The sequence below is a fragment of the Aspergillus bombycis genome (genome assembly GCF_001792695.1).
Source record: "Aspergillus bombycis strain NRRL26010 chromosome Unknown contig00054, whole genome shotgun sequence".
NCBI classification, from domain to species: domain Eukaryota; kingdom Fungi; phylum Ascomycota; class Eurotiomycetes; order Eurotiales; family Aspergillaceae; genus Aspergillus; species Aspergillus bombycis.
The window spans coordinates 127,604-153,640 of NW_019170056.1; the positions used below are offsets into that span (position 1 = coordinate 127,604).

Here is a 26,037-nt window from a genome sequence, read left to right on the forward strand (position 1 = left end):
TTCCACTGACTTGCCACCTCCACATCACGTCTGTCAGGCCATACTCGACGACACCGACGATGAGGTTTGAGCCCCGCGCAAACATGCCTTAGAGGTCAAGGATACTTAGGGTTGGAAGTTTTCCAGTTTCCCGCTACCCGGTCCTGTACTGAGATCAGTCCATGATCGTGTCTCCGGCTATTCGTTGCAAATCCCTTCTGTCTGTTTCCCATATCCTCCATCGACTCGTTCTTTCATTGTTGCACCTTTCTCTGTACACAATATTCAGAAGACATGGGTGCTGCCGGCGGTGGCTTCTCTCGGGATGCTGTAAAGCAGATTCCCGCTGAAGCAAAAAGACTGTACATCTGGCTTGCTGTGATTTGGTCCAGTTACTGCGGTGGCCTCCATGGATTCAATACATCAAACATATCCGGGGCCATGAGCTTGGATCCCTTTGTCCGGGACTTCCACTGGACAGATTTGAGCGATGCCCAAGTATCGAATAACAGTGGCTGGGCGGTCTCCTCTATGCTTCTGGTATGCTCCCCCTGGGTCTGACATCTTCTCATATCTTGAAGTGCTGACAGGAATAGGGGCAAGTGGTAGGAATCCTTATATCAGGGCCGCTGGGTGAAAGACGGGGGCGGAAACCCGTGATTATGGCAGCTGCCATTTTCTATACCATTGGTGCACTTCTGATGTGTGGAAATGTTGGTTCGTTCGCCGAATTGCTCGTGGGGAGAATTCTCTCCGGTATAGGGTCGGGATTCGGTATGACAGCCGGGCCTGTTTACATCTCTGAAGTCGCCCCCCAGGAACTACGCGGCATGATGACGACTTTCTACAACATCAATATCATGGGTGGTGTTGCGGGAAGCTACTGGATCAACTTCGCATCACAGGGTGTTATCTCGTCTCAATCTAGTTGGCAGTGGCGTACTACTTTTGTCCTGCAAGCTATTCCATCGGTTATTCTTTTTATTGGCTACCCTTTCTTTCCGGAAAGCCCTCGATACCTCATGATGCGTGGGAGGGTGGAAGCTGCCCGCAGCAATCTATCTCGACTGCGAGGCGGGCTAGATGAGTCCAACGATTACTTTGCGCGAGAGTGGATGGAACTGCAAAGCAAAGTTGACACCACGGCGGAGGCATCCGCTCAGTCAGCGCTCAAGTCAACCCTTTCTCTTCTAAAAACATGCATCTCTCATGCGCCCACACGCCGTCTTTTGATCTTTGTCACGCTGATTCAGACATTCTTCATCATGTCGGGAGGAAACTCCATTACCTATTACGCCCCGACAATCTTAAAGTCAATAGGCCTAAACTCCACACAGGTCCTTCTTTTCACTGCTGTCTACGGACTGATCAAAGTGGTCTCAGTCTTCCTCTATGCTTTCTTTTTTACGGATCGCTTTGGTAGGCGACCACTTCTTCTCATTGGGTCCGCCATGAACACGGCTTGCTTGCTCTACCTAGCCGTCTATCTTGGCGTTGCCGATCTGTCAAGTGCAGCTGCGCCGTCCCCAGCCGCCTGGGTCAGTATCGTGAGCATCTGCCTCTTTGCTGTCGGCTACGCGATTGGTTGGGCACCAGCCTTCTCTCTGACAGCATCAGAGATCTGTCCCACACATCTGCGCGGCACCATCGTCATGCTCACGTTCACGTACCAGAATCTGCTGAACTTCGGCATCACGAGAGGATTTCCCAACATGATTGTTTCTATGAATTCCTACGGACCGTTTGCCCTATTCACGGCGTTTACTGCGTGTGCCACTGTCTGGGTGTTCTTTGCTTTCCCTGAGTGTAAGGGACGCAGCATGGAGAGTGCAAGTGCATTGTTTTTACTCCCCTGGTATAAGATCGGGTTCCAGAAGGTTCCCACGCTTGGTGAGGAGGCAAGAGACAATGATGATGAGGAGAAGGTAATCTCCATTCATGATGAGGATATCAAGGCGAAGGGCAGAGACACGACGCCCTAAGGGATGGCTTTGGTTAACGATATGAACAGTTCATGGGCCCAGGATACGACTATAGCTATCAGATTTATATGAACTGTGCCTTTAGCCAATGTCTCCTTCAGGAAAGAATGAGGAATGAGTGAGAGCAGCCTAATACTAGTACTAGTGTAGCAAGCACAGCCTATACTTCTTCAATCATAGCTCCAAGGTAGGTTTAGAAAGCCCAGCGGGCCCAGTCAAATCTGCTTTATGCCCATTTCAACCGGACTCGACGAGTCATGTATCTCTCAGTAGATCTGCCATTTACTAGTTCGACAGTTTTAGTACAACAACACGCTTAGCTCTATAGAACCACGAGGCGATGAATAAATACAACCACCGACACTCAAGCTTTTTGTATGTGGAAATAGTAGAGGTCACCTGGTTATTGCTGAAGACAAATTGACCCAGTTAATATAAGATTAAACGTCACCTATCTCCTCAACGACTTGCTCTTATATTATATCTTATGCAAAATGATCATAGCCTTGGAAGCATTAGGGTCTTGATAAATGACAGCATACCATGAGTGTATGGTTGCCTCGTTGGCAGTACGGCAGATTCGATGGAAGGGGAAGGCGCAATGGACCTTCGTTTGGAGGTAGATTTTGCTATTGGAGCATAGGCCTGTAGACCAGATTCCTTTGGATTTTCTGTACAGAACAGCTTTGAAAGATACTATTTCCAGAAGGTAATCACCGAAGCTGGATAACCTACTGATATTTGCCATACGTAGTACTGACCAAGACATAGTTATAAACTCCGCTCTAGGATAGCTCTTACTACAGGGTAGGCCTATCGACTACAGTAAATAGAGGATAATGACTTACATGAGTAGCCATTATAGAGCATCCTTACCTCATATATATCGTCTTTGGCCCACAAGAGATGCCAAGGAGCATTCCTATCCCCGCCCCCCTCCAAAAGGCACTGATCGAGTGCTTTCGAGCAATCGCGCGCCTGGTTCGACCAGGGTTTCGGCGTGAAGTAGTCCTAGTTGGTGGCGCGGCCAGTGTCGCGCATAACTCGGTATATTACACTGAGGACGTAGATGTTGCGGCCCCAATGAATGTCCTGTTGGACATATGGGTTGGCGTGACGGCCAACAACCCCGAGTTCACCCTGGAGCCTGATGGTACGATCTGTTTCAATGCCCGCCAGGGATTTCCGGTCCAGATCAATCTGATCCAAATTGGCGATGGCCCTATCGACCGCATCTATAATGCGGAGCCCTTCTTTGAAGGGTCAGTAGCCTCAGTATCGGACCTATTACGGCTACGGGCCATGTCGTATGTCGACCGTGGGAAGTTTGGGGACGATGTAGATTTTCAATGGTTATTGTCGGAGGTGGCTCGAGGGGGCGAAGTTCTTCCAGAGCTTGATAATGAAGAGCGGGCGTATATCGCCAAGGCTGGAAGTTCCTTGCTAGGGAGGGCTGAGCGGCTGGTTTTACTGAGTGTACTGAGTGAAAAAGATGCACTTGTGGTTTTCAATAAGATGTAATTAAAGACATCCATTCTGAATCACTGCCTTCATCTGGTATTAAATGCAGGAAGCCTGTCTATTTCGACAAGTATAAAAACATATGATCCCTTGTGGACTCAGTTGGATACATGGGACTTTAGCCGCTTTAAAATACAGAAATGGGGGATGGATAACGAACTAAAAGTCATGGTAGCAAAATGCATTTGTGGCAGCTCACAGGGCTCTTTGCAGGTCCAAGTCGACGAGCCATGCAGGGTGTGTAGGAAAGTCATCGGATCCTTCGATAGCGGCATTGACAAACAGGGTATGACGCCCATGTTGAAGGGAATTCGCATCATCAGCACAGTGGCTGGTCAGGTAAAACGGCCGCGGGCCACTCGCCTTGATATTGCACAGCTTTTTGACTACCGTTGATTGACCGTTGTCGATATCTGTCAGATGGGACGGTTTCTCACTGATCGTCTTGCGCCATGTGATCAATTTGGCTCCCCAGCTTCCATGAATATGTCCAAAGCAGTGCATTCGCGGTCTGGATCGAGCGACCTTGTCAAAGAGATACTCGCAGCCTGCCCGCCGGCTAGACATGGACTGATCCAGGACGCCCCGAGGCGGGCCATGCGTCATAACCAGATCAACACTGCCAATTGCAAACTCGTGCCCTTCATCCGGGCTATACTGAAATCCCCATTCCCCAAACGACGGGGTGTACGGGCTGGCGTATACTGTTAAGGAAGCGCCGTTATTCAGAGTCAAGTAGTGGGTCCCTTCGTCTAAAAGTCGGATCCCGCTCTTCTCCTTCACGTCGACATGGTCAAATAGTTCTCGAACCTGCCCACAGTAACCATACTCTTTCTCGATCAGTAGTGGGTCGATATCTTGCAGCCTTTGGGCTTCGTGGATTTTGTTCTGAAACGCCGGGGGGTCGAGTGTGAAGTCATGATTGCCCGCGATGACGAGTTTCAGTGGGGCGTTGATCTGCTTTAGGAGATTGATGGCTGCTTTGAACTCATCCAGTTTGGATCCCATCGTGAGATCGCCACAGTGGATGGCTACATCTGCAGGCTCATTCGATGATGGTATAGAGTCGCGGCTGTGCGTGTCGGAGATGACGAGAAACCTCGTTCTGATGGTAGGTTGAGGCAGTTCAGCCATACCGAAGATGCCGGGTTAAAGACGATCCGTTGTTCCGCCAAGTAATACCAACTGTATACTAGGGGGTGTTGTGGCGTATGATTTAGCAAACATGAAGGATGAGGTTGGACACAAGAAACCGAAGACATCCATCATTATCACATGACACCTTTGCATCATTTTTATAGCATCAGCAATGCCTCTTGAGGAAATAGTGAAGTCATGGTAGCCTGAACAACCAGGCTAGAGAGCTCAGGTACGTCGTGGATATGGCCGTAGAACATGATAAACCGATTATCTGTTTTGGGTGTTCAATAATATACTGGCATCAATGTACTATCTAGTCTTCTCGCAAGCTTCCACTATCGTAACTTAAGCGTCACTACTGCCCAGTGAAATTTCATACAAACATTGCATTTCAGTGACATAGCGTTATCATTGCGATATCTATATACAAAAACGAGGCTATCTCCCCCAATCCTACGGGGCACCACGACTCATGATTCTCAATACCGACTTCAAACCAGACTTTAGCCCACCAGGAGCGTCTCACATAACCTCATTCCAGCACTTGCCACGGCCGAGTGCCTTGTCACAATCACTACCGGGGAAGTTCCTCCAGGTCGAGCCATTCTTCTTGCAGTTCGAGAACCATCCGTTGTAGTCCATGCAGATATCATGTCGCTTCTTGCACTTATCATTGTGGATGTTGAACTTGTCGCTGCAGTTCGGACCGCCATGGTTGTTCATGCAAGATTTCTTTCCCTCTCGCTTCGAGTGGCCGCCATGATGATCATGATCGAGGACAATCTTCTCGCCAAAGTCGTAGACGAGCACTTTACCATACTGGGTGTGTGGCTTTGCGGCCTTTGCAAGGTAAATAATACCGTCTTTGATGATATTGCCCTCGACACCCGTAATGGACTCAGTCTGTCTTCGGCCCAGCACCGAACTGTCGCCGTTGACTTGATCGAGGTCCAGCTCGCCCAGTGCGTTCGCCTCGTGGTGCTGGCCGTCATGCTCGACAAGCGCTCCATCGACGGGGAAGTAAGCTCGCAGTGTGCCGGACCCTTGGTCGTAGAAGTAGTTTGGCAAGTTCTTCCACACGTCGGGGTTCTTGTTGTAGTGGTCGTTCAGGTCGTCCAGCTCTTCAGCTGGGATCTTGATGGTTTTGTAGCCGACTAATTTGACAGTGTCGTTGCCGAGCGAATAGTCCAATGAGTTAATATAACGCTCTTCGAAGAGCCTTAGATCTCGCTCGGAGAGAGGCAGGCCATAAGAAACGTTGGCGGATATAGCAAGTGCTGTAAAGGACAGCAGCCTGGAAATGAATGAGGTCTTCATATTTAGAAACGACTCGTCAGTTATCTCGATGTTTGATAAGAAGGCTGTTGATAGTTTTGATATTTGTAGGGCATCTCGCGTGCTATTTATCTGCCATTCTCCAGCGGTATAATTCTATGTTGGCATCCGCATTCTTTACTCCTCACATACTCCCAAATTAACACGAGCTTTTCAAGCCGTTAAAATGCGTCACGCAGGAGGCCATCCCAGAAGTGATGAAGATTGTCCTCATCACGGCTAATTTAAGAAACTATACGACCTCTCACTCGATTTCACGGTCGTCACTCTTCTTAGACTGGAATGAATACGGAGAATTCATGTCTGAAGAACTATTTTTGGCACAGCCAAGAACGTCGATCGCGGGAGGTTGTAGTATCCAATCGTCTGGCAGTCTTTACGATGCCAATGCTGAATAGCCTCGCCGGTTGTATGCGAATACGAGTTCAGCGCACTGGGTGATGGCCTTGGCACAATTTGACGTCGCCTCGTATCAGGCCCTCACATGATGTAATATAGAAATTCACTGGTTTTTGACCGTGACTTCTGTAGTCGCTCAATTATAATGAGGGCATTGACGCGGAGTTGGTCCCAGGCCGAGGCTTTGTAATATGCTGGAGACTTGAACTTTTCAGAAAAAGGCATCATAGCGAGAGATCATAAGTTGGTGGCATTGCAGATCCGTCCTCGTATTGCGGGAGAGATGGGTTTTCATGCAGAAGACCCTCGGGCAGGCCTTCACCAGTCGTCACTTCGTGTAGGGAAAGAGGGTAAAACGCCTTGAAGGATTTCCACAGCCGTTTTCGATCCAGCAGGCTCCTTGTTTCCTGGTGGTAAGTGTCCTCGCCTGTGATGATCTCAAGTTTTAGTTGATGCCCAACAGTAATCGCCCTCTTCTTGGTAGATGGTCTGTAAGGTCGAGGAGGTTCCGAAATTGTTTGGTTTGGAAGCTCTGGCGCGGAGGAGACACGATATGAAGATATTTCTAAGCTGTCTACAGCTTTCGCGCTCCGTGGGATCATGATGCGGAACGCGATCTCATTTCCCCATCACCGTCTTCTGAGTTCGACTGAGTCGTTGGCAGGCTCCTGCTAGCAGTCCATCGCCCTTTCTGTGTCCCGCGTCCTACTTGGCGTACGCATTGCTTCTCGCATGTCGTGGTGTCCTCGTGCCCACCGACAGTAGTGACGGTCATCAACCGGACTGTCTCTTCCAGCCACCACCTGAGCTCCTTGATGACCACATACTTTATTTCCATAGGCCGATCGCCTGGGGCAGTTGTTCGACGCGCGATAAGGCTGGCAGAGTATGTTAATCTGGTGGCACTTGGGTCTGCAGATGTTTCTGGCATCAGGCACAGTTCTGTTGACAATGTTGCCCCATGATAGTTTCGAATGTGGCTGACACCGTGACCGGGACCAGGAAGCACGCGACGAACTATCTGGATCGGTCTCGTTGTGCTTGTCGAGGTTCCTGAGGGCCAGGTTACGGTGGCTGTGAGCGAGTAGGACACTTCCCCGACCATTGTCTTCATGGTTCCCGGTAGACTAGCAGGAATGGGAACAAGAAATTGAAATCGCAATAACCTCATGCCACAGTGCTGGTCATTTGCGGGCACCATTGGCGAGCCTTCTAATCTACACTTCATGACTGTTTCTACATCCGAACAGCCTCTTAACTCGCGAGTTGTATTGACTGGGTTCGCACCTAGGTGCCGCCTCGACAGACGCTTGAACAGGTGGGTATCCTTTTTACCGATAGCCATGGAGTCGCGCGTTCGGGTTGTTAATTCTTGATTCAAGCTGAGTGTAATCTCGGGGTCTTCTGCCTGATCGAATCTAGATGAAACTGGTACCAGAACGGACCCGGATAATCGAGGGCTATAGACCTCATTGCGAGACAACAGGGTTATGTGATGTGTACTCGGAGCGTCTAGATGCAGCTCCCCCAGTCTCACAGGACCGTCGGCGCATTGGGATCCATCGTGGATACGCTGTGTACCAAGCATCAAGAGTTGTTGTATCGTACAGACGACTTATTAGGATGATGGGAATACAAAGAGTTCTTGCCAGAGTTTTCACGGCCAGTGCCTGTCAATGCTTTTTAACATGTCAGTCAATTGTAGATAACTGCACCATGGCACAATGTGGAGGTGTAATAACGTGGGGCAGCTGCTTTCTTGACATGGTCCATACAGATCACGAATCTGGGGGTGCTAATGTATCCAAGTGGGTCCGCGGTAGTTGAAGCCCCCGAACGGGAAGCCAAGCGGTACGTTTATCCTTTGCGATTGAGATACAGATCCACTGCCTCGAGCCAATCATATACCTATCTCCCCTTAGCATCAGACAATGGAAGCCAACCAGGGCGAGATCATGGCTGCCCTTCAACTAGCCGTGAGAATCGTGATACAGTGAGCATGTAACCGGCTATAAAGGCCAATGGACGAAGCGCAAACCCAGAAAAGCAGAAGAAACAAAAAGGAAGAAAGTAGCGGAAATGGAAGCATAGAGCGAGGGAGAGACAAACGATATGTATATTTGGCAGACGGCTCTTATCTTTGTACTATTCATGTACCTGATACTGCAAAGACAACGCCTCCCGTCCAGTCGCAATACTCAATCAGTGCAGTTTAACTGTGGTCTGACCAAGTTACATGTCCAGTTTACGCTGGAATTATCATTGCTGATCGGAATTTCCTACTCAGGGCCGGTATACCTGTAGATAGCAAAGGTCCGGTTTATCAACCCTAGACCTTGTTCCACATAGTCTACGGAGCACTGATGCATCGCTGCTACGGCGTTGAAGCGACAGTGCCATACTGCCATACCGCAGGCGGACCGATATGTGTTGTTCGAGCGTGCTTCCTTTGTCTTCATCCCGCAATGTCTTTCCAATGAGCTTGTTGTGCGACACTGATCGAACTTGAAGCTGTTCTGGTTCAACCAAGACGACTAAGAAGGGTAATACATGGCCCAGATTGGAATTATCGTCATCTGTGAAGGCCAATGGACGTGGCCTAAGCCTCTATGTGTGAAGGCTGGTTGGAACAAAACACAGTACTAATATATGCAAACACAGACATCAAGATTGGCAGTTCTCTTCTGTTGGACTGTGACAATAACGGAGATCTGGATGGCTTATGCCTTCAATCCTCGTTTTACCACGCTTGGGGTTGCTCGGGCGTCGTTGGACCCTCCGCTGTTGCTCATATTAACTGACTGGGGTGAATTCGACACTCGCCTGACCATTCGAGCTCCCAAATCTTACTAATAGTGAGGCGGGATCCTTCACGATGCGTGCAGCCAAGACTTAAAAGCTGCCGAGCCTGTTCGCTGCCGATCAGATGACTAGTGTGGCCACAACGGTAGCCAACCCGGTCTGGTTTGAAGTTGTACGTAATTGTCAGTGCCGTTTGTCTTCCTTCTCATGGTTTTTAGAACCTGTCGGCGCTTGACAGGGCCCTAGGAAGAGAGGGAGTAGAAGTTGAAGATGTACGGAACTCGGAATCTCTCCATGTCCGGCTGGATTGCTTCATTCTAGAAACACTCACAGAAACACGAAACAAATCCGAAAACTCAATTAAATTAACGAAGCATCTGGAATACTAGCATTCTTTAACTTAGTTATTTTTTTAATTTATTACTTGAAAACTAATATCAAACCAGCCAAAGGTGAAACTCTTTCGCAGGTAAGCTTTCCTCAGGCACCGGCGCTAGACACCTTGTGGCCTTGGTCGGGAGGTCAGCCGGTGGCCAACCGCGAAAGTCGGAAGCGAAGCCGGTTCAGGTTATCATGGGACCCAGCCTTCAAGAGTCCAGCCCTCACTACTAGTTGCTAGGCCCACGTTACTAGGAGACACTAAATCTAACAATAGACGAAAGAGAATACAAGATAACGTAGCAAGAGAGAAGGGGAAGATAAGATAGAATTTACAAAATTACAATCACTAAGAAGAAACAGGAACAAAAAGCGACCGAAAGTAGGGTTGCAGGACAAGAATGTCTCTCGTCGCCACTGTAGCAGGAACAAAAGAGCTACATCCAGGGTCCACACACTGGGCGATGCCGCAGATAACATTTTATATCAAAGTCTGGACGGACATTCCAGATCTGGAGATGTTATCCCCCTCGACCCACATCTGGCCTTTCTTTGGTTCCTACCCCGCATTAAACTCGAAAGGAAAAAGTGAGTTATCTCAGCCTGCATGACGGGGGCATTGGCACCAGAAGGAGCGTTACTAGCACACTGTTCGAGAAAAAAAAAGGAATTGGGCAACAACCGCCTGTTCAACCATGATCTCTGTCAAGCGCAGGTCCCCTTCCAAATCCATGGAAGCCTCTCATAATAAGGAAAACCGCGTCAAAAAGCGCTCGTCCAATGCGTAAGTTAGTCCCCGTGTCTCGGCGTGCCGTTCGCCACGTCGCTAACATCAGGCCGACAGCTGCCAACGATGCCGAAGACAAAAGATCAAATGCTCGGGATCGCAGCCGTGCGACACCTGTAGCAAGCGCAAATCAACCTGCACGTTCGATGATCGGGACCAGAAAATCCTTGTCACTCGGGGGTGAGGCTCCTTGGCTTATCTCTGGTTCGTGCAAAGGACACCATTGACCATGATTCTCCCAGATACCTCGAAGACCTCCAACGGAAGCTGGCGCTCCTCAAAGGCGGCGAAGATGAAGCGTTCAGCCCGCAAAGCATGGAGCAGGAGGTGCTCCGGCCAACGACTGAGGGTAAGGCGTCGGTGTCGGACGCGACGGGACGTGCCATACCGACCGATCCGATCCTAGGAGGCGACGACCTGGCTGTCGAAGGAGAACCGGACTGGAGTCACAATCTCGAAGGCGCATCACAACTCACCAACCCATTGTCGTCGGGTCCGTCCACATTTATGGCGGCAGCGTCCGGGCGAATCTGTAAGTGTTGCCTCCGTCGCCTCCATGGCCCACGTTCGCAGGACTCACTAGAAGTCTGGTAGTCTATCTAGGAACCTCGTCCAATTGGTCCTTCGCGCGAAAGATTCTGAGCATGACGCATGAGCATCTATACAACTCGCCCCTGCCCACGGGGAGTCTCTACTTCGACGGTTCGGCGTACGATCTGGGCTGGGAGGGAACGAGGACCACAGTGACCCACGATATCCCCATGGCGCCTCCGTTAGACTTCTCTATCTACCTCATCAACGCGGTCAAGTTCCATGCGGGCCAGTTATTCCACCTCTTCGACGAGGAAACGTTCATGGGCGGCTTGTACGCCTTCTACGAGAATCCAGAGCATGAGATGGCGCATTCGGGCTTGTGGTATATTCATTACTTGCTCATCCTGGCGTTTGGCAAGGCGTTTGTCGTGCAGCGAAATCAAGGCAGTCGACCGTCCGGTTGTGAGTTCTTCACCAAGGCATTGCAGTTGCTGCCGGACACCACCAACCTCTGTCGAGATCCCATCGTCGCCACCGAGATTCTCTGCTGCATTGCCCTGTATTTGCAATCGCTCGATTGCCGCAATTCGGCGCACAATTATGTAAGTCGCGGACCCTGCGCAGCGCTGCAATGTCGTTAACCGTGTAGATTGGCCAAGCAGCGCGTATCGCCCAGGCCCAGGGAATGCACACCAATATGTCCGCGGAGCACCTCGGGGACGCGATCGTCCAGCGATGCCGCCGGATTTGGTGGACCATCTACATCCTCGATCGCCAGATGACCTCGTTGATGGGGTTGCCGCAATCCATCCGCGACGATCAGCTACATCACGAGCTGCCCTACTTTCCGGGATCGCCCCAGAAGGCGATCGCCCTCAGCATGCAAATCAAGGTGTGTCAGATCATGGACGAAATCAGCAGCAGTAGGTCATTGCCCGATCTGTGAGAGACGGCTTGTGCTAACGGTCCAAGGTGTCTATGGGCCCGATGGCCGCCTGAATCGAAATTTCCTGTTGCGAACAAAGAGCGCTCTCGCCAGCGCCGCAGAGGTGATCACCGAGCTTCGAAAATGCTACGACTTGCGCTTGGACGAGTCCTCGATCAGCGGCGTGTCCCGACTATCGGCGCACCTGCATCTACTCTACCATCAGGTCTGACCGCTTCGCTCCTTCTTGTCCGGGGATTGCTTATGGCTGACCATTCGCAGTGCATCGTTTTGGCCACCCGACCGGTGTTGTTTTGCTTTTTGAAGATGCGCATCCAAACCACCGACAGTTCGCTTGAATCCCTGAACTCGTCGGCCAACGTGCGCAAGCTGCTGCAGGTCTGCATCGACTCGGCGCAGCAGATCCTGAACATCCTGATGGTTCTCCAGAGACAGAATCTCTTAGGTAGGGACCGTTCACAGGCTCCGGGGTGGGCGCGCCGCTGACCGACTTGTAGACAGTTTCCTCCCGTTTGACCTCGAAGCCACATACACCGCCGCCGTCGTCCTTGTCGCCGCCCCCGCCGCCGACGCGTCCCTCCTCGACGACTGGACGCCATGGTTTCACACGAGCGTCACAGTGTTGGATGAAATGATCTCCCGCGGGAATCTGATCGCCGGGTTTCGGAAGTCGGAGTTGCAGCAGCTCGCCGGGATGCTGAGCCAGCTGACAGCCGACGGAGACCTTCAAAGTGTCGAATTGGCCAGGAAGGGGCAGTTGGATCGCATCATCTCCCGACTGCCCTCCCCGTCCACGCCGGATCGAGTGTTTGGGATTTCGGACATCCCCAATCTGCATCCGGGTCTGACGACGGCCGAGATCATGGCGGTGGCGGAGTCGATCGATACGGGAGATGTGGATTGGATTGCGCACGCCGTCACGGAGAATCACATCTGGTAGTTTACGATTTTGTTATGAGTAGCGATGATATCCCATAGAAATGAGACACGAATTACCTACCACGGAATGGACCTGCGGTGGTTTCCAAGACGTCCTGCGTCCCAACCGCTTTCAAACACGGTCTTTGATCTACTTTGAAGGTGAAAGTTGACAACGCGTGGAGGGACTCGGCCCGCAACGTGACGTGAGCCGGACCGGACTCGGCCGGGAAGGTTGCCGAACGGGACACCATCCGATCGGCAAGGTGTACCCTACATTCAGAGGAATTGATTGCAACGGCTTTTACGGCCCAATCGACTCTGAATGAAACGGAATCATTGGAAAGCGAAGGTGGCCAGTTTCTATTTCCCAGACGATACATGGCTTAGCTGTTGTTGTTGCTGCTATGGAGGCTTGAAGGGCAGTCGAGAAGGTGAAACATGATATATATATATATACTGTGATCTATGGTCTTCTTTCCTAGTATAAGATAGTGCAATCGCTTCAAGTACATCGTAAAATTGAAAACAATTATAACAACAGTGCACGTACGAGACAATCAAAGCTTCGGTTTGCCAGGTTGAACATCTTTGAATTCCCTGGTCGACCCGATCCGCCAACTGACTGCGTCGCCCCATTTGCCATCCCCACTTTGCTGGGGCTCCTTCCAGCGCCAGCGTGGAACGGGCTGTTGCTGGTCGGGGGCCTCCAGGAGCGCCTTCACCCAGCGGCCGAACAGAGGGAACATCTTGAAGCCATGTCCGGAGTCACCCGACAGCAGAACCACCGAGGACGAGGTGTGTGGAACGTAGTCAATGATGAAGTCCGAGTCGCTGGTGTCCGCAAACCAACACAGCGACTTCTTCACCAGCGGCCGGTTGGCCAACGTGGGGAGTGTGTGTGCCAGTAGTTGCCGGATCTTGGCCTCATCCTCAGGGGGCACGAAGGCGCTGTCCGACACGGAGGGAGCGTGCGACACGCCGGTGGCAGGATCCGTGTTGACGTATCCGCCGCCCATGGGACACAACTTCAAGAGCTGCGTCACGGGGTCGGGCTCAAAGAAGAATCCGAGATCGCGCGCGTAGGTGATGGGGATGCCTCGTAGCGCTGACGTCTCCTCCTCCGTCAAGTGAACGTGTGCGACCGACCATGATTTGGCGACAACTTGCGACCCAATGGCCGGCACTAGTCTGGCGGCGGCAGCCCCGGCCGCGACGATGACGAGCTCCGCGGGGTGGAAGCGACCGTTCTTCGTCCGGATGCCTGTGCTTCTGCCATCCTTGTAGGTCACTTCGGCGACGGCGCCATGCTCGCCCAGGAAGAAGCGGACGCCCGCCTTCTGGGTCTCCCGGTACACAGCTTTCAAGGCATTGCCCGAATGTGCGTAACCATCAAAGCTATTGAAGTATCCATGCCAGCCGGGGAACTGACCGTCATACTGCCAGAACCGTTGTCGGATGTCCTCGTCTTTTTCGATGGGAAGGACGTGTGGTTTGAGTTCCGGGTGGCTGTTGGCGGAGGCTTGGAAGCGTTTGAGAGTGTCCACCGCTCGCTCGGGGGCTTTTCCCGAGACACAGTGCAGGAAGCCGGTCTGGTGGAAGTGTGGAGCAAAGAGGGGAGTTTTCCACTCGGCGATCGCTTGCTATTCTGGGTTAGAAGGAGGCCAACGGCTGATGGGGCTCATAGGAGTCTACCAACCATGGTCAAATCCGTGTAAAACGGATCTTCATACTCGGCGCGCACAATCTTGTTCAGGTCATTGGCAGCGGAGGGGCGAGGAGGGATCTGGTCATCTTGCTCAAAGACGGAGATATTGTTATATCCATCCCGGGCCAGATGGAGGGCTGTCGAGAGGCCGAAGGCACCGCCTCCGACAATGGCAATGGGCTTGGATTTGGAAACCATGATGGTCAATTCGTAGATTCGTGATGCTGTCTCTACCCACAGTATCGAGAGCTGCATTAGTTCTTATATATACATGCAAGCGACCCCAGAGCTGTCGGGACGGAGGTGAATGCCCGGGAGCGTTGCCGGTCAAGGGCCCCGATAGCGATAGACTAGACTCTCGATAACAGCTTGCGATGCGGGGGATTTCGCACGAGCCCCACTTATAGCTTATCGCCCCATATTCATATCAACCATCGGGATGCAATCCGATGAGGGGTTGTGCCATGGTTCAATGGGTCGATGGGTCGATGGGTCCAGCTCCTTGCCGTTCCTGGTGCATGCGCTGTCAGGGTTTGAGAGAATCATGGGATCGTGTGACCTCCCTTTATTTAGGAAAAAATTTGCAGAGACAGAATCTAGAAACATAATACTTCTTACTAATCAAGAAGAAAAGAAAGCAATCAAGGTATATGCATACATACATATAGGTAGATAGATAGACACACACAAATACACCGACGGAGATGGAGGAGAGAGAAGGAAGCTTCCCTTCTACAGTCTATTGGGAGTAGACAATAATGATGAGATGATTAAGAATTAAATGGCTAATGAGTCCGTGAACTACAACAGTGATTACATCAAATAAATGTAAAACGTGAAAAACGTGAAATTTTGAAATCTAACTATATGTACATCTTTCCATAACATCGAAATTCATGCAGTCATGTAGTATCTAGTGGTTGCTAGGATAGGTGAAGCCCTCCAAGGGGAAGAACTCCTCCTTGATCATTCTGGGGCTGGTGAAGCGTCGCAGCATGTCGGAGCTACCAGCCTTGTCGTTCGTACCACTGGCACGAGCACCACCGAAGGATTGTTGTCCGATCAGAGCGGCAGTGGTCTTGCAGTTGATGTAGAAGTTTCCAGCGGAGTAGCGGAGAGCATCCTCAGCCTCACGGATCACACGGCGATCCTTGGCGAAGACAGCACCGGTGAGCGCGAAGCCACCGCCCTGCTGATCGGCCTTCTGCAGGATAGAGTTCCACTCTGCGTCAGGGTAGACATAGATGGCCAAGACGGGTCCGAAGATCTCCTCGTCAAACAGGCGGTGGTCAAGGGAGTGGGCCTGGTAGACAGTGGGGTGAACGTAGAAACCAACGGAGTCGTCGTAGGTACCACCGGCCAGCAGGGTCAGGGAGGGGTCCTTGTTGCTGGCATCAATGATCGACTTGATCTTGTTGAAGGACTGGCGGTGGATCACAGGGCCCATGAAGGCCTCAAAGTCCTTGTCGGGGCTGCCAATAGTGATATCCTTGACACCAGCCTTCAGCGCGGTCAAGAATTCCTCGGCACGGCTCTCCGGGAGATACACACGGGAGGTGGCCGAGCACTTCTGGCCTTGGTACTCGAAAGCACCGCGGATGGTGTGGTTGACCGCGCTGGGGATGTCTGCGGTGTTGTGGATGAGATGGAAGTTCTTGCCGCTGGTCTCGCCGACCACACGAGGGAACTCCCGGTAGGTCTTCTTGGCGATACCTTCGCCGATCTTGCCATAGATGCTCCGGAAGACGTCAGACGATCCGATGAAGTTCAAGCCGGCAAAGTCGCGGTGAGAGAGAGCCACGCTGGTGACCTCCTCCGCATCACCGGGCACAAACTGCACAACATCCGGAGGCAAACCAGCCTCAAGCAGAATCTTGTAAACCAATGTGCTCGCGTAGATGCTGGAGGGCGAGGGCTTCCACACCACCACGTTACCCATCAAGGCAGGAGCCGAGACCAAGCTGCCACCCAAGGCTGTGAAGTTGAAGGGGGAGACCGCATACACGAATCCTTCGAGGGGTCGGTATTCCATTCGACTAGAGAAATTAGCTGGGGCTTGTCACACCAGGATACTTGCGCTGGGCAGTACATACCTCCACATGCCATCAGTACCCCGAGTGGGTTGCTTCTCCAACAATTCCGCGGCAAAGTTGCAGTTCTGACGGAAGAAGTCGGCCAACTCGGCGGCAGCATCGATCTCACCCTGCCAGACGTTCTTTCCTTGACCGAGCATGGTTGCAGCAATCAGCTCATACCGGTATTTCCCCGTGGCCAACTCGGCCGCCTTCATGAAGATGGCTGCGCGATCGACGAAGGGTGTCTCCTCCCAGCTCTTCTTGGCCTTGAGAGCAGATTCGATGGAAGCAGCGACCTGCTCCTTGGAGGCAAGGGGGTAGTTGGTGAAGGTAGTGGCATGCTCTGAAGGAAGTGGTTGATCCACAGACTTGGATACCTGCTGTGCCACACCGTTGTAGAAGACTTCACTTTGGACGGGGAGTTGGGACCGGAGCTGCTTCAAGGCTTCTTCCACCTTGGCGCGCTCCTGGGAGCCTCGCATGTATAGAGGCTATAAGGAAAGGAATTAGTTTTCTAGGAATCCCATGTTAGAATATGCGATTTTGCACTCACGTTAGGTTCATTTCTGGCATCGGGGAGTCTGAAGGGTACGGTCGCCTTGGTGCGGATTTGCAAAGTCGCACTCGGGAAGGGTCGCAAACTACGCGCAGAGGAGCGCGCAGAGTTGGACAATCTCATGGAAAGCATCTTAGTAGAAGACATGATGAATTGATGTGAGGAGGATGAAGACAAAAGCCAGAACAGCATTCCAAGCTGCGGGCAGCTCCATCTTATGAATTGGAGATTTCGGCAAAGCATCCGACGCTAAGTCTGGGGTTTCCCCACGCCACGACTGATAGCGATCATGCACCGTCGGAAGGGAAGCCGAGCGCCTTCGATACGGATGACCGATGATAGAGAGTTCTATTACTCATGGAGCGCAATCAAGGGCCCCTCTCGGCCGGTTCGCTCTTTCTCGCACGTTGCCAGCAGGGTGCTCATCCGGTGTGGAATGTTGTAATGTGAACAACTATCCAGCAAGAACAAACAGTATCACGGCCACCTCCATGAGCTACACAACATCACAAACACTCCATGGCGATTGGAGTAGCTCCTTTGCGGGGAGACTCGCCGGAGACTTGACTGCTGCAGCAGTGTCGGCATCGCTGATTGCGCCTACAGTGGCCATTATTGATCGGTATGTTGGTATGGGCAATGCTCGACTTGGGAACGGTCGCTGATGAATAAACCACAGGGCCCTGGTCGAACGAGCCTCATCCGACAGACCTCTTCTCCAAAGTCTCCGTTCTCACACCCTGGCTGCTCTGAAGCGGCCGGGCGCATTTGTCTTCTCCCGCCCATACGGTCTGGTATGGACCTTATATGGAGCGACTTATGCGGTCGCCAATGGAACGGAAACCATCACAAGAGAGATTTGTCCAGCCAGAGTTGACCCGATTACATTTGCCACAACATTCATCGTCAATGTCCCTCTCGGTGTCTGGAAGGATATCCGATTTGCGCAGCTCTTCGGAAGTCGCATCGAATCGAGCGCAAAGGATGCTCTTCGCGTGTCTAGCAAGGTTGTCTCAAAAGCTGCCACGGCGACCTTCCTTCTCCGCGATGGAGTAACCATTTTTGGTTCCTTCACCTTGGCCTCATGGTGCTCGTCTATGATTCCTGATAGTCTCGCCTCCCAGCCCAGCTCGAAGACAGTCATCACGCAGATAGTTGTACCCGTCCTGTCGCAACTGGTGGCTACTCCGTTACATCTCCTCGGGCTCGATCTCTACAACCGCCAGTCGGGGGTATCATGGGCGGATCGAGTCGCCACGATTCGGAGACATCTGCCGTCTGCCACCGTCATTCGCTGTGTTCGGATTATTCCAGCCTTTGGATTTGGATGTCTAACCAACATTGGTTTGCGGGAGTTCTTCCATGAACAGTGTGATTGATCTGTAGTCCTCGAAAGCGAAGCCGGTAGAACCCGTATAAAGCCAAGTCATACATAGAATTACATGAGATATGAGTTGAAATGATAATTAATTTTTCATGGCGCCTATGTGTTTCCTACTGTCTAGTATCATTCAAATGACGGTTACCGTCCATAAGGCGCGCAATGGTTACGGCTTCTCGTAAAGCTCTCCCAACATGGCCACGCACCCCGCTTCCTCCATAACCATCAAACCTCCAATGGTACATCCTTCCGGCGACGTGCCCTGATCTCTTAGGACTGCCGGATGCATGCCACTTTGCAGAAGGGCTGCGGTTCCGGTCATAGCCTGAACAGTCATAGTCCGTGCCAGGTCCCTCGGCACGCCAACCGCCACGGCCGCATCAATCATAGCGTCGACGATCACGGCAAAGAATGCGGGAGTCGATCCGGCCACCGCCGTCGTGGCATCCATCAGGGATGGAGGGATGTGTACTGTCTTTCCCAGGTTTTCAAAGACCGCATCTGTGATCTTCTGGTAGTGCTCGGGGACATCTGGCTCTGATATCTCGATGGCCGTAAGGCCTTGCGAGACTGACGCAGCGATATTAGGCAGCGTGCGTACAACCCATGCCCGACCGCTGGCATTGCTGTTTGTCGTCGGACTGCCATACAGGGTGGTCTCAAGCTTCTGCCGGGTCCAGCCCGCAGCGACGCTGATGAGGAGCTTGGTCGACAAGGCCTCACTGAGGCCGGGAGTTGACAGCACCTTCTCGACGACAGCAGGGTCTACGCCCAAAACTACCACGTCCGATTCCTGAACAGCCTTGATGTTGTCCCGCGTAATCCCCAAGCTTTGCGAGTGGTTGGGGAACTGCGCGGCCAAACGCTGCTCGGATTCTTGACTCCGAACACATGCGATAAACCGGTTGAATGGCGCGTTACTCTCTTTGTCTTTGGGGCCATCGATTAAGCTCTTCAGGATGGCACCTCCTAAGTTGCCTGGGAGATGTTTATTAACACTGCCATGGTCGCAAGGGGAAATATGCATGTTACTTACCGCAGCCAAGAATACAAAGCGTAGAGTTCGCCATCTTAATCGGGATTGGATAGTCGTGAATATTATTCCTGCACGGATTGTTATCTCTAACAACAGAGGGCTTTTTGAAGGGAATCCTCAGATACCGTGTGGACTGTGTGGGTGCAGCAGCCGGAATGTTGGTTGTCTGGTGGAGTTCAAGTCGGGCGGGCATCCGAACCGATAAGATAAACGTAATAAACCGACGGCTTTGGACCCCGAGCCACGGATGTTAATCAAAGGAATACCCCTCCATGATAACGCATATCGGTGGCTCCTCCCACTATGAATCAATTCTAGAGGTGAGGGGGTGAGTGAAGGGGGCTTTGTGGGACTAGGGTAGGATAAGCGACGAGATATGCCAGTTCAGTGAGATAGATAGATAGATAGATAGATTTAGGTCATGATAATCGTAAAATGTATTTCTAAATAGTAGCCTACGCCGAGAATGTAACAAGCGACTTCAGCCTTCTTCCGATCTCCACCTTCAATGCCTGATATTCATCCTGTGTCCTGGACACCGCATCACGGTTCTCAATCGCGCGCCGGAGGAGATATGCCAGACACTCCCCCATTCCACCCCACGTGGAGCATTTGTAGACTTGGGGAGACCCATCGGGTCCCTTCAATTGTAGTAGACTAAAGCTGACATCGTCCGACATGCCGTGCAGCTGTGCGAAGCCAACAGGTACAGTGGGCAATTTGGCTGCCAGACGCTGCTGGTGTAGATGATGAGCAGCCATTACGCTTTCCTTGTTGTGGCTCGCGAGGAAGAGGTTCACGGAGGGGAAAGGACGGCCGTTGCTGGCTCCAAACTCGCCCAGTTCCTGTCGTAGTGCCCCCTGGGCAATAGAGTTATATGCGTCATCGGTGTTCTGTTTTGTGTCGTGAATCAAAGACCGATCGTCGGAAGCCATATACGCGCCTCGTACCAGCTTGAGTCCAAGGGTGAATCCCTCCTGACTAGCAGCGGTGAGATGAGTGGCCAGGGTAGTTGGGGTGCTCTTGAGATAGGCCTGGTAGGTATTGTAAACGAGTGCGTATCCATCCCGGTTGTATTTGCGCATCAGCTCGATGGTCACGCGTGCAATTCCGCGTTGGAAATGTTGAGATTCAGCGTCAATCAGAATGCGAGCTCCTTTGTCTTTACACTTTTGGCAGATTTCCTCCAGTGCTTCGATCATCTGTACCGGGGGCAGTTCGCCTGCAGCGAAAGCTTCCGTCACGACTGGTCCGGCACCAGTCAACCTGGAGAGTCAGCAATACGTTGAGCAAGTGGTTGTGAAGTGGTACCTACTTCATGGCCAAATAATCATCTTCGCCGAGCAGGTCGACTGTCTTCACTGTGCCCTCGCGCCATGCCTCGATATGCTCACAATATCCCTTCCCAGAAATATCTTGCCCATTTCCTTGTCCCGTGGTGATACCAAGACCTTGTTGGCTCTTGGTTGAATGATCGAAAACAGTTTCCTTTGCGTATGTGAGGAGCGTACCCCGGAATCCCAGGTCTTTGAACATCTGGACGGTGGCCTGGGTCTCTCTGCCATTTTCACCGGCGCAGAATTGCTTGTAGAAGGTCCATTTGAGGATGGTGTGGAGAATGATATTGCGGTCTACGTTCAAAAGAAGGCCATTTCCGGACTTCGACAGGAGGGAGAGGATCGAAAGAGACGGTTTGAGGAGGTATGGTTTCGAGGTGATAGCCGCCACCAGCAGGGATCTGAGTAACATGCTAGTCGGCAGAGCGGACAGAGGAGGAAGGGTGACATTAGGAGCACTCTTGGTTTCAGCCAACACCGAAGTCGACACGGAGCGCACTCTTAGTCGGCATTTGCCAACATTATTGAGCGGTGTGCCGACTCCACATCGTGAGGTGAAGGTTCCTAGGGTTGCGAGTGGCGCTGCTTTGCCAGAATGTATAAGAACCATTGCTTGGGATGTTTGTGGTATATTGGGCCCAAGCAACAGAGAAAGTATCCAGCAATGATCATATACTGATGGTTGTGGTTCCTCTGATAGTCAAGTGCTACATCTATATATACATACACGGCGTCCTTGCTTATCATCCACTGACCCGGAGAACCATGGTCTCATGATACTCTATCGGCTGGCCTCCCGGGGTAGAGATCTGGACAAAGCTCGCGACCCCCGCGGGGTCATTGATAAAGAAGCCAAACCATGGTTCTGGCCCACAGATACGTGCAACATGACTGGGGCATTCAGCGGTCCGATGGGAAGCTCTCCCGTAGATGCGTCTCGCTATCGGTCACCCACGCCGACCTTGCTAGTAGACGGACTATGCATCTTTCATCGGACTGGCATCTCTAAAACCGACTGAACGTGCGGGATGCAAGATTCAATTCTATCAAGTAATCATTTTCTTGGTTATCTCCTTCTCTGTCTACCTCCCTGTGGGGTAGAAATGCAATAGAACACGGGATAACGTCCCGCGAACCCTCACCGGAATGCTGTTACAAGGATGTAGATCGATGTAACATCTATGTATGACATACATTAAGTCGCCTAGTCGTAGAGCGAACATGTGTACAAACTTCATGGATGATCAAGGCTCTTGAGTACTTAACCCTCAAATACTGTGAGATATCTAGCGATTGCACCCCCCCCCCCCGAATATGGCTCTGTTCACAATTTCGGCTTTCCATGGATGCAGCTTTCTCCAATGAACCCTACGAGTGTTCCAGGGTTTGTTTTTCGGGCCCGTTTACCATGGCGCGTTCTCCTCTGTCTCCCCTGGTATCCACAAACATCATCCCTTGATAGGCACTCTTCGGTGGGTCTCCATAAGCACGGGGTTTCACTACCATATTGGGACACCCGTTATATTGACTGTATGAAACCTTTATCGTCTAGGGTCTTCCGACCTCGACCATGTGACACCGGCATGGTTTCCCGCCCTGTTATGTACATATAATTGCTGTATTTCTATGATAACAGCAAATCGAGTTGCCTCTAATCAGGACCGATAGTAAGACCATCTTGCAGTGTATGTGTCAAAACGTTTTCTCAGCTATTGGGTGCAGAAAAGTTCCACGGTTTCTTGGCCACCATCATTTTCCTACCGCGTCTGGTAAAGAGATCCGGGCCTTCCGCCGCTGGGCCTCCGGGCGTCTATCCGACTGAGGTCGAAAGAAACGCAAATGCGGATTCAAACCCTAAGAGCTTAATGGTTCGCTAGTTCCCCATGCTAAATTCGGGACATATATGAGGATCACCGCCGTACCACGCAATGCTCCCCAGATGCCCAACGAAGTATAGATCCGGAGAACGGAAGGACCGGATGAGAGGTATTCAGCATTCAAGAAACGTCATTTGAGGTCTCACTCTTGCTGGCGATAACGAGCTCCACCACTGTGACGTCTCCCCCCGCAATCTTTGGGCGATTATGAATGAATTATCATGAAAAGGTGGACCACGGGTACCTTCCCGGGACCCAGCAAACCGCCGTATTATCTGAGACCGCGATCATCGGCTGCGTACCCGATGGTCGATCTTGCCCGCAAAGTGGGTATGGAATTTGCGGGGAAGTCTCGACATGACGATAAGGGATGCTGTTATGCTATGCAGAGCATTGAGGCTTCATCTTTCATAGGTGGCTGTGTCATATTAGCCTAACCGACGCTATCAGATACTGGCCCGCTCCGCTTGCTGAAATGAAGCGATGATAACGACGGATCTCTGCGCTAAGCGAAGCTAACGAGGATGATACACTGGTTTAAAAAGGCTGCAGTGTCCCACTTCGGGGTTGGGACTCTGAAGTCCATTTGGCGCTGGTTCGCACATATTCCCCATGATGTTGAAAACCAAAGAAGACCCTAATGAGCTGGCTCCAGTTCCTTCCCAGCCCGGGGAAGTCCGGGATGCGCCAACCTATGTGACCGACGATGTGTTTGGCGAAGTCACCGAGAATGGTCCCAACTATCGTAATGTACGCACCTTGCGAAAGGCCGCATGTCGGGCACGGACTGACTCTCGGACAGGTAGGGTGGATAGGAACAGTCGCGCTCATGATGAAGTCTCAGATTGGCCTTGGGGTCCTATCCATTCCAACCGCCTTCGACACGTTAGGGATTATCCCAGGTATCATCTGCCTCCTTGCGATTGCTGTGATCACGACCTGGTCGGATTACATGATCGGTGTTTTTAAACTTCGTCATCGCTCTGTCTACAGCATCGACGACGTTGGCGCGCTCCTTTTTGGTCGAATTGGCCGGGAATTTCTGGGGGGTGCCTTCTGCCTTTGTATAACTAGCCGCCCATGTATTAGGGGAAGCCCACTCGCTGATAGTGTACTAGATTGGATTTTTGTGTCTGGCTCCGGCATGCTCAGTCTCTCCATCGGTCTGAACGCGGTCTCCACGCATGGGGTATGTACTGCTGTCTTTGTGGCAGTGGCGGCGATCCTGGGGTTCATGTTCTCCAGCATTCGGACCCTCGGCCATATCACTTGGCTCGCGTGGGTTGGGCTTGTGTGCATCCTGACCGCGAGTAAGACTTCTCTTCCCCCTTCGCATCCTGTGGCTCTCTTGTCTGACGGCCTGACCAGTCCTCATGGTGACCATTGCTGTGGGTGTTGAGGAACGGCCCGCGTCGGCACCGAAAGATGGCGTTTGGGTGTCCGACTTTAAGATTGTCAATCATCCGAGCTTCAGCGAGGGGATCACGGCGGTCTCCTCCCTGGTCTTTGCGTACTCCGGCACGCCCGGGTTCTTCAATATCGTGTCCGAGATGCGTGACCCTCATTATTATACTCGCGCCCTGCTCATCTGTCAGGCGGGAGTGACCGCGGTTTACATTACGATCGGCTGCGTAGTCTACTATTACTGCGGGTCGTATGTGGCTTCCCCAGCCCTGGGCTCCGCTGGGCCGACCATGAAAAAGATCTCTTATGGCTTTGCCTTGCCGGGGTTGCTAGTCACGACCACCCTGGTCACCCACGTAATGCCCTTTGCATATAGATCTCTGTACGCTGCATGCACTAACGGCTCCGTAGATCCCGGCAAAATACATCTTCATCCGCATCTTACGAGGGTCGAAGCATCTGACGGCCAACAGTGCCATCCACTGGGGCACATGGCTTGGCTGCACCTTTGGAATCACCCTAATTGCCTATGTGATTGCGAGCGCGATCCCCGTCTTCAATAGCCTCGTCTCGCTTATCGGTGCATTACTAGGAACCCTCATGTCGTTCCAGCCCATGGGCTGTATGTGGCTGTATGACAACTGGAGCAAAGGTAAACAACACAAGTCCCTCCGGTGGATGTTGATGGTCTGCTGGAGTGTCTTTGTGGTCGTCATTGGGACATTCCTGATGGTTGCTGGTACGTATGGATGCATTGTGAGTGTGATTGATACCTACAACGCATCCGGTGGATCTGCCGCTTGGTCGTGTGCGGACAACTCGAACTCAACATGATCTCGGACGGAGATTGCGGTTGTCATTTTGAGGCATCCTCTACGAGTTCAAGATATATAGATATATACATGTGTTAGACAATTTCGTGTAATCTAGCGCGTAGGTTCACACCTCCACCATGTGAAGGAGGATACCTTTTGGCGTTTTGCATAAATGCAAAAGCTGTAGCAGAAAAAGACTGTGTTAAGATAGAAAAAAGGCACAAAATGTTAAAAAAAAAATTTAAAAAAAATTTCGAAAGTCTGTTTAGGCCAGATTACACACTAGTATAGAGATTGGAGTACCCACTGGCCAAAACCCGAATACGATATCATACTACCTGATAAGGCGTCCTCCGCTGATACGACGTGAAGTGGTGGTGCACATCAAACGCCTCCGTACCCAACACTCCAGGTGGATCTCATTTGCTCCCGGACGGACTAAAACACTTCCCCATAGTACATACACATTATCACATGCTCCAGAGTCCATGGAGGTGGAAGCATGTCAGAATTCCGTGGTGAAGGTGGTGGTGGGAGTTGTTCGATCGACAGATCTCCCCGTTTGCTCACACGATCAATTCCCCTATTCTGCTGAACGAGTTCACGTTATTGTTTGAGGATTGTCTCCAGGATTGGTCTTACGGTTGGGTGGAAACAGGACTGGCGAGTCATTTACTTTGTCATGCCCTAGGACGTCAAGAAAGCCACACCGGGCGCCTGTTCTCTCGGTAAAAAGCGGAGCCCACTTGCAGTCTCGCCCCTGTTGGAATGGTTGAGGGTTGCCAAGCCAGCTAAATCCGCTTGGAACGCCCCCAATGCCGAACCAATTCTGGTGGTTAAGACCGAGGCCTTGGCAGGCACACGTCGCCGGATGCGTCGGATTTCTTTGCTCCTTGGAATGTGCGAATCCAACGGTGAGGAGACACCCTCTGTCCCCCAGGGTAGCAGAGAATCCGAGGGGAGCACAGCGGCCTCATATCCTCGCACTCAGGAGGTGACTGCTGATCGTTATATATGTACACGCATACCCCTTCGCAGTAGACGCCATGAGGACAGTATCAGCCCTACGCCACGTAAAGCGCTGACTGGCTATTGGACGCCACCACCATTTCTGGATCCTAGCTTTT

General features: G+C 51.7%; 11 protein-coding genes across 11 annotated transcripts; 5 read left to right on the top strand and 6 right to left on the bottom strand.

Annotated features, from left to right (window-relative positions):
* Positions 1 to 420: 420 nt before the first annotated feature.
* ABOM_006741 (sugar porter family MFS transporter) lies at positions 421 to 1,961 on the top strand (the record flags this gene model as incomplete). Its single annotated transcript, XM_022533870.1, has 2 exons — positions 421 to 519; positions 576 to 1,961. The coding sequence occupies 2 exons, from the start codon at positions 421 to 423 to the stop codon at positions 1,959 to 1,961; spliced, it is 1,485 nt and encodes a 494-aa protein (XP_022388211.1).
* A 906-nt stretch (positions 1,962 to 2,867) lies between these two features.
* ABOM_006742 (uncharacterized protein) lies at positions 2,868 to 3,482 on the top strand (the record flags this gene model as incomplete). Its single annotated transcript, XM_022533871.1, has 1 exon — positions 2,868 to 3,482. The coding sequence occupies one exon, from the start codon at positions 2,868 to 2,870 to the stop codon at positions 3,480 to 3,482; it is 615 nt and encodes a 204-aa protein (XP_022388209.1).
* A 195-nt stretch (positions 3,483 to 3,677) lies between these two features.
* ABOM_006743 (metallophosphatase domain-containing protein) lies at positions 3,678 to 4,616 on the bottom strand (the record flags this gene model as incomplete). The annotated part of the gene is made up of 1 exon (XM_022533872.1): positions 3,678 to 4,616. One exon carries the CDS (start codon positions 4,614 to 4,616, stop codon positions 3,678 to 3,680), a length of 939 nt encoding a protein of 312 aa, XP_022388210.1.
* A 528-nt stretch (positions 4,617 to 5,144) lies between these two features.
* Positions 5,145 to 5,939, bottom strand: ABOM_006744 (uncharacterized protein; the record flags this gene model as incomplete). The annotated part of the gene is made up of 1 exon (XM_022533873.1): positions 5,145 to 5,939. The coding sequence occupies one exon, from the start codon at positions 5,937 to 5,939 to the stop codon at positions 5,145 to 5,147; it is 795 nt and encodes a 264-aa protein (XP_022388207.1).
* Positions 5,940 to 6,580: 641 nt separating this feature from the next.
* ABOM_006745 (uncharacterized protein) lies at positions 6,581 to 7,701 on the bottom strand (the record flags this gene model as incomplete). The annotated part of the gene is made up of 2 exons (XM_022533874.1): positions 6,581 to 6,930; positions 6,990 to 7,701. The coding sequence occupies 2 exons, from the start codon at positions 7,699 to 7,701 to the stop codon at positions 6,581 to 6,583; spliced, it is 1,062 nt and encodes a 353-aa protein (XP_022388208.1).
* Positions 7,702 to 10,231: 2,530 nt separating this feature from the next.
* Positions 10,232 to 12,743, top strand: ABOM_006746 (Zn(II)2Cys6 transcription factor; the record flags this gene model as incomplete). The annotated part of the gene is made up of 8 exons (XM_022533875.1): positions 10,232 to 10,320; positions 10,381 to 10,503; positions 10,566 to 10,855; positions 10,918 to 11,459; positions 11,507 to 11,780; positions 11,830 to 12,008; positions 12,065 to 12,248; positions 12,301 to 12,743. 8 exons carry the CDS (start codon positions 10,232 to 10,234, stop codon positions 12,741 to 12,743), a joined length of 2,124 nt encoding a protein of 707 aa, XP_022388228.1.
* Positions 12,744 to 13,281: 538 nt separating this feature from the next.
* On the bottom strand, positions 13,282 to 14,627 carry ABOM_006747 (NAD(P)/FAD-dependent oxidoreductase; the record flags this gene model as incomplete). Its single annotated transcript, XM_022533876.1, has 2 exons — positions 13,282 to 14,364; positions 14,421 to 14,627. 2 exons carry the CDS (start codon positions 14,625 to 14,627, stop codon positions 13,282 to 13,284), a joined length of 1,290 nt encoding a protein of 429 aa, XP_022388206.1.
* A 715-nt stretch (positions 14,628 to 15,342) lies between these two features.
* Positions 15,343 to 17,207, bottom strand: ABOM_006748 (delta-1-pyrroline-5-carboxylate dehydrogenase; the record flags this gene model as incomplete). The annotated part of the gene is made up of 3 exons (XM_022533877.1): positions 15,343 to 16,465; positions 16,523 to 16,995; positions 17,058 to 17,207. 3 exons carry the CDS (start codon positions 17,205 to 17,207, stop codon positions 15,343 to 15,345), a joined length of 1,746 nt encoding a protein of 581 aa, XP_022388260.1.
* A 344-nt stretch (positions 17,208 to 17,551) lies between these two features.
* ABOM_006749 (uncharacterized protein) lies at positions 17,552 to 18,439 on the top strand (the record flags this gene model as incomplete). Its single annotated transcript, XM_022533878.1, has 2 exons — positions 17,552 to 17,682; positions 17,740 to 18,439. The coding sequence occupies 2 exons, from the start codon at positions 17,552 to 17,554 to the stop codon at positions 18,437 to 18,439; spliced, it is 831 nt and encodes a 276-aa protein (XP_022388261.1).
* Positions 18,440 to 18,607: 168 nt separating this feature from the next.
* On the bottom strand, positions 18,608 to 21,424 carry ABOM_006750 (putative proline oxidase Put1; the record flags this gene model as incomplete). The annotated part of the gene is made up of 3 exons (XM_022533879.1): positions 18,608 to 19,511; positions 19,937 to 20,743; positions 20,793 to 21,424. The coding sequence occupies 3 exons, from the start codon at positions 21,422 to 21,424 to the stop codon at positions 18,608 to 18,610; spliced, it is 2,343 nt and encodes a 780-aa protein (XP_022388234.1).
* Positions 21,425 to 23,306: 1,882 nt separating this feature from the next.
* ABOM_006751 (amino acid transporter) lies at positions 23,307 to 24,929 on the top strand (the record flags this gene model as incomplete). The annotated part of the gene is made up of 5 exons (XM_022533880.1): positions 23,307 to 23,441; positions 23,494 to 23,755; positions 23,810 to 24,001; positions 24,060 to 24,451; positions 24,507 to 24,929. The coding sequence occupies 5 exons, from the start codon at positions 23,307 to 23,309 to the stop codon at positions 24,927 to 24,929; spliced, it is 1,404 nt and encodes a 467-aa protein (XP_022388233.1).
* Positions 24,930 to 26,037: the final 1,108 nt, after the last annotated feature.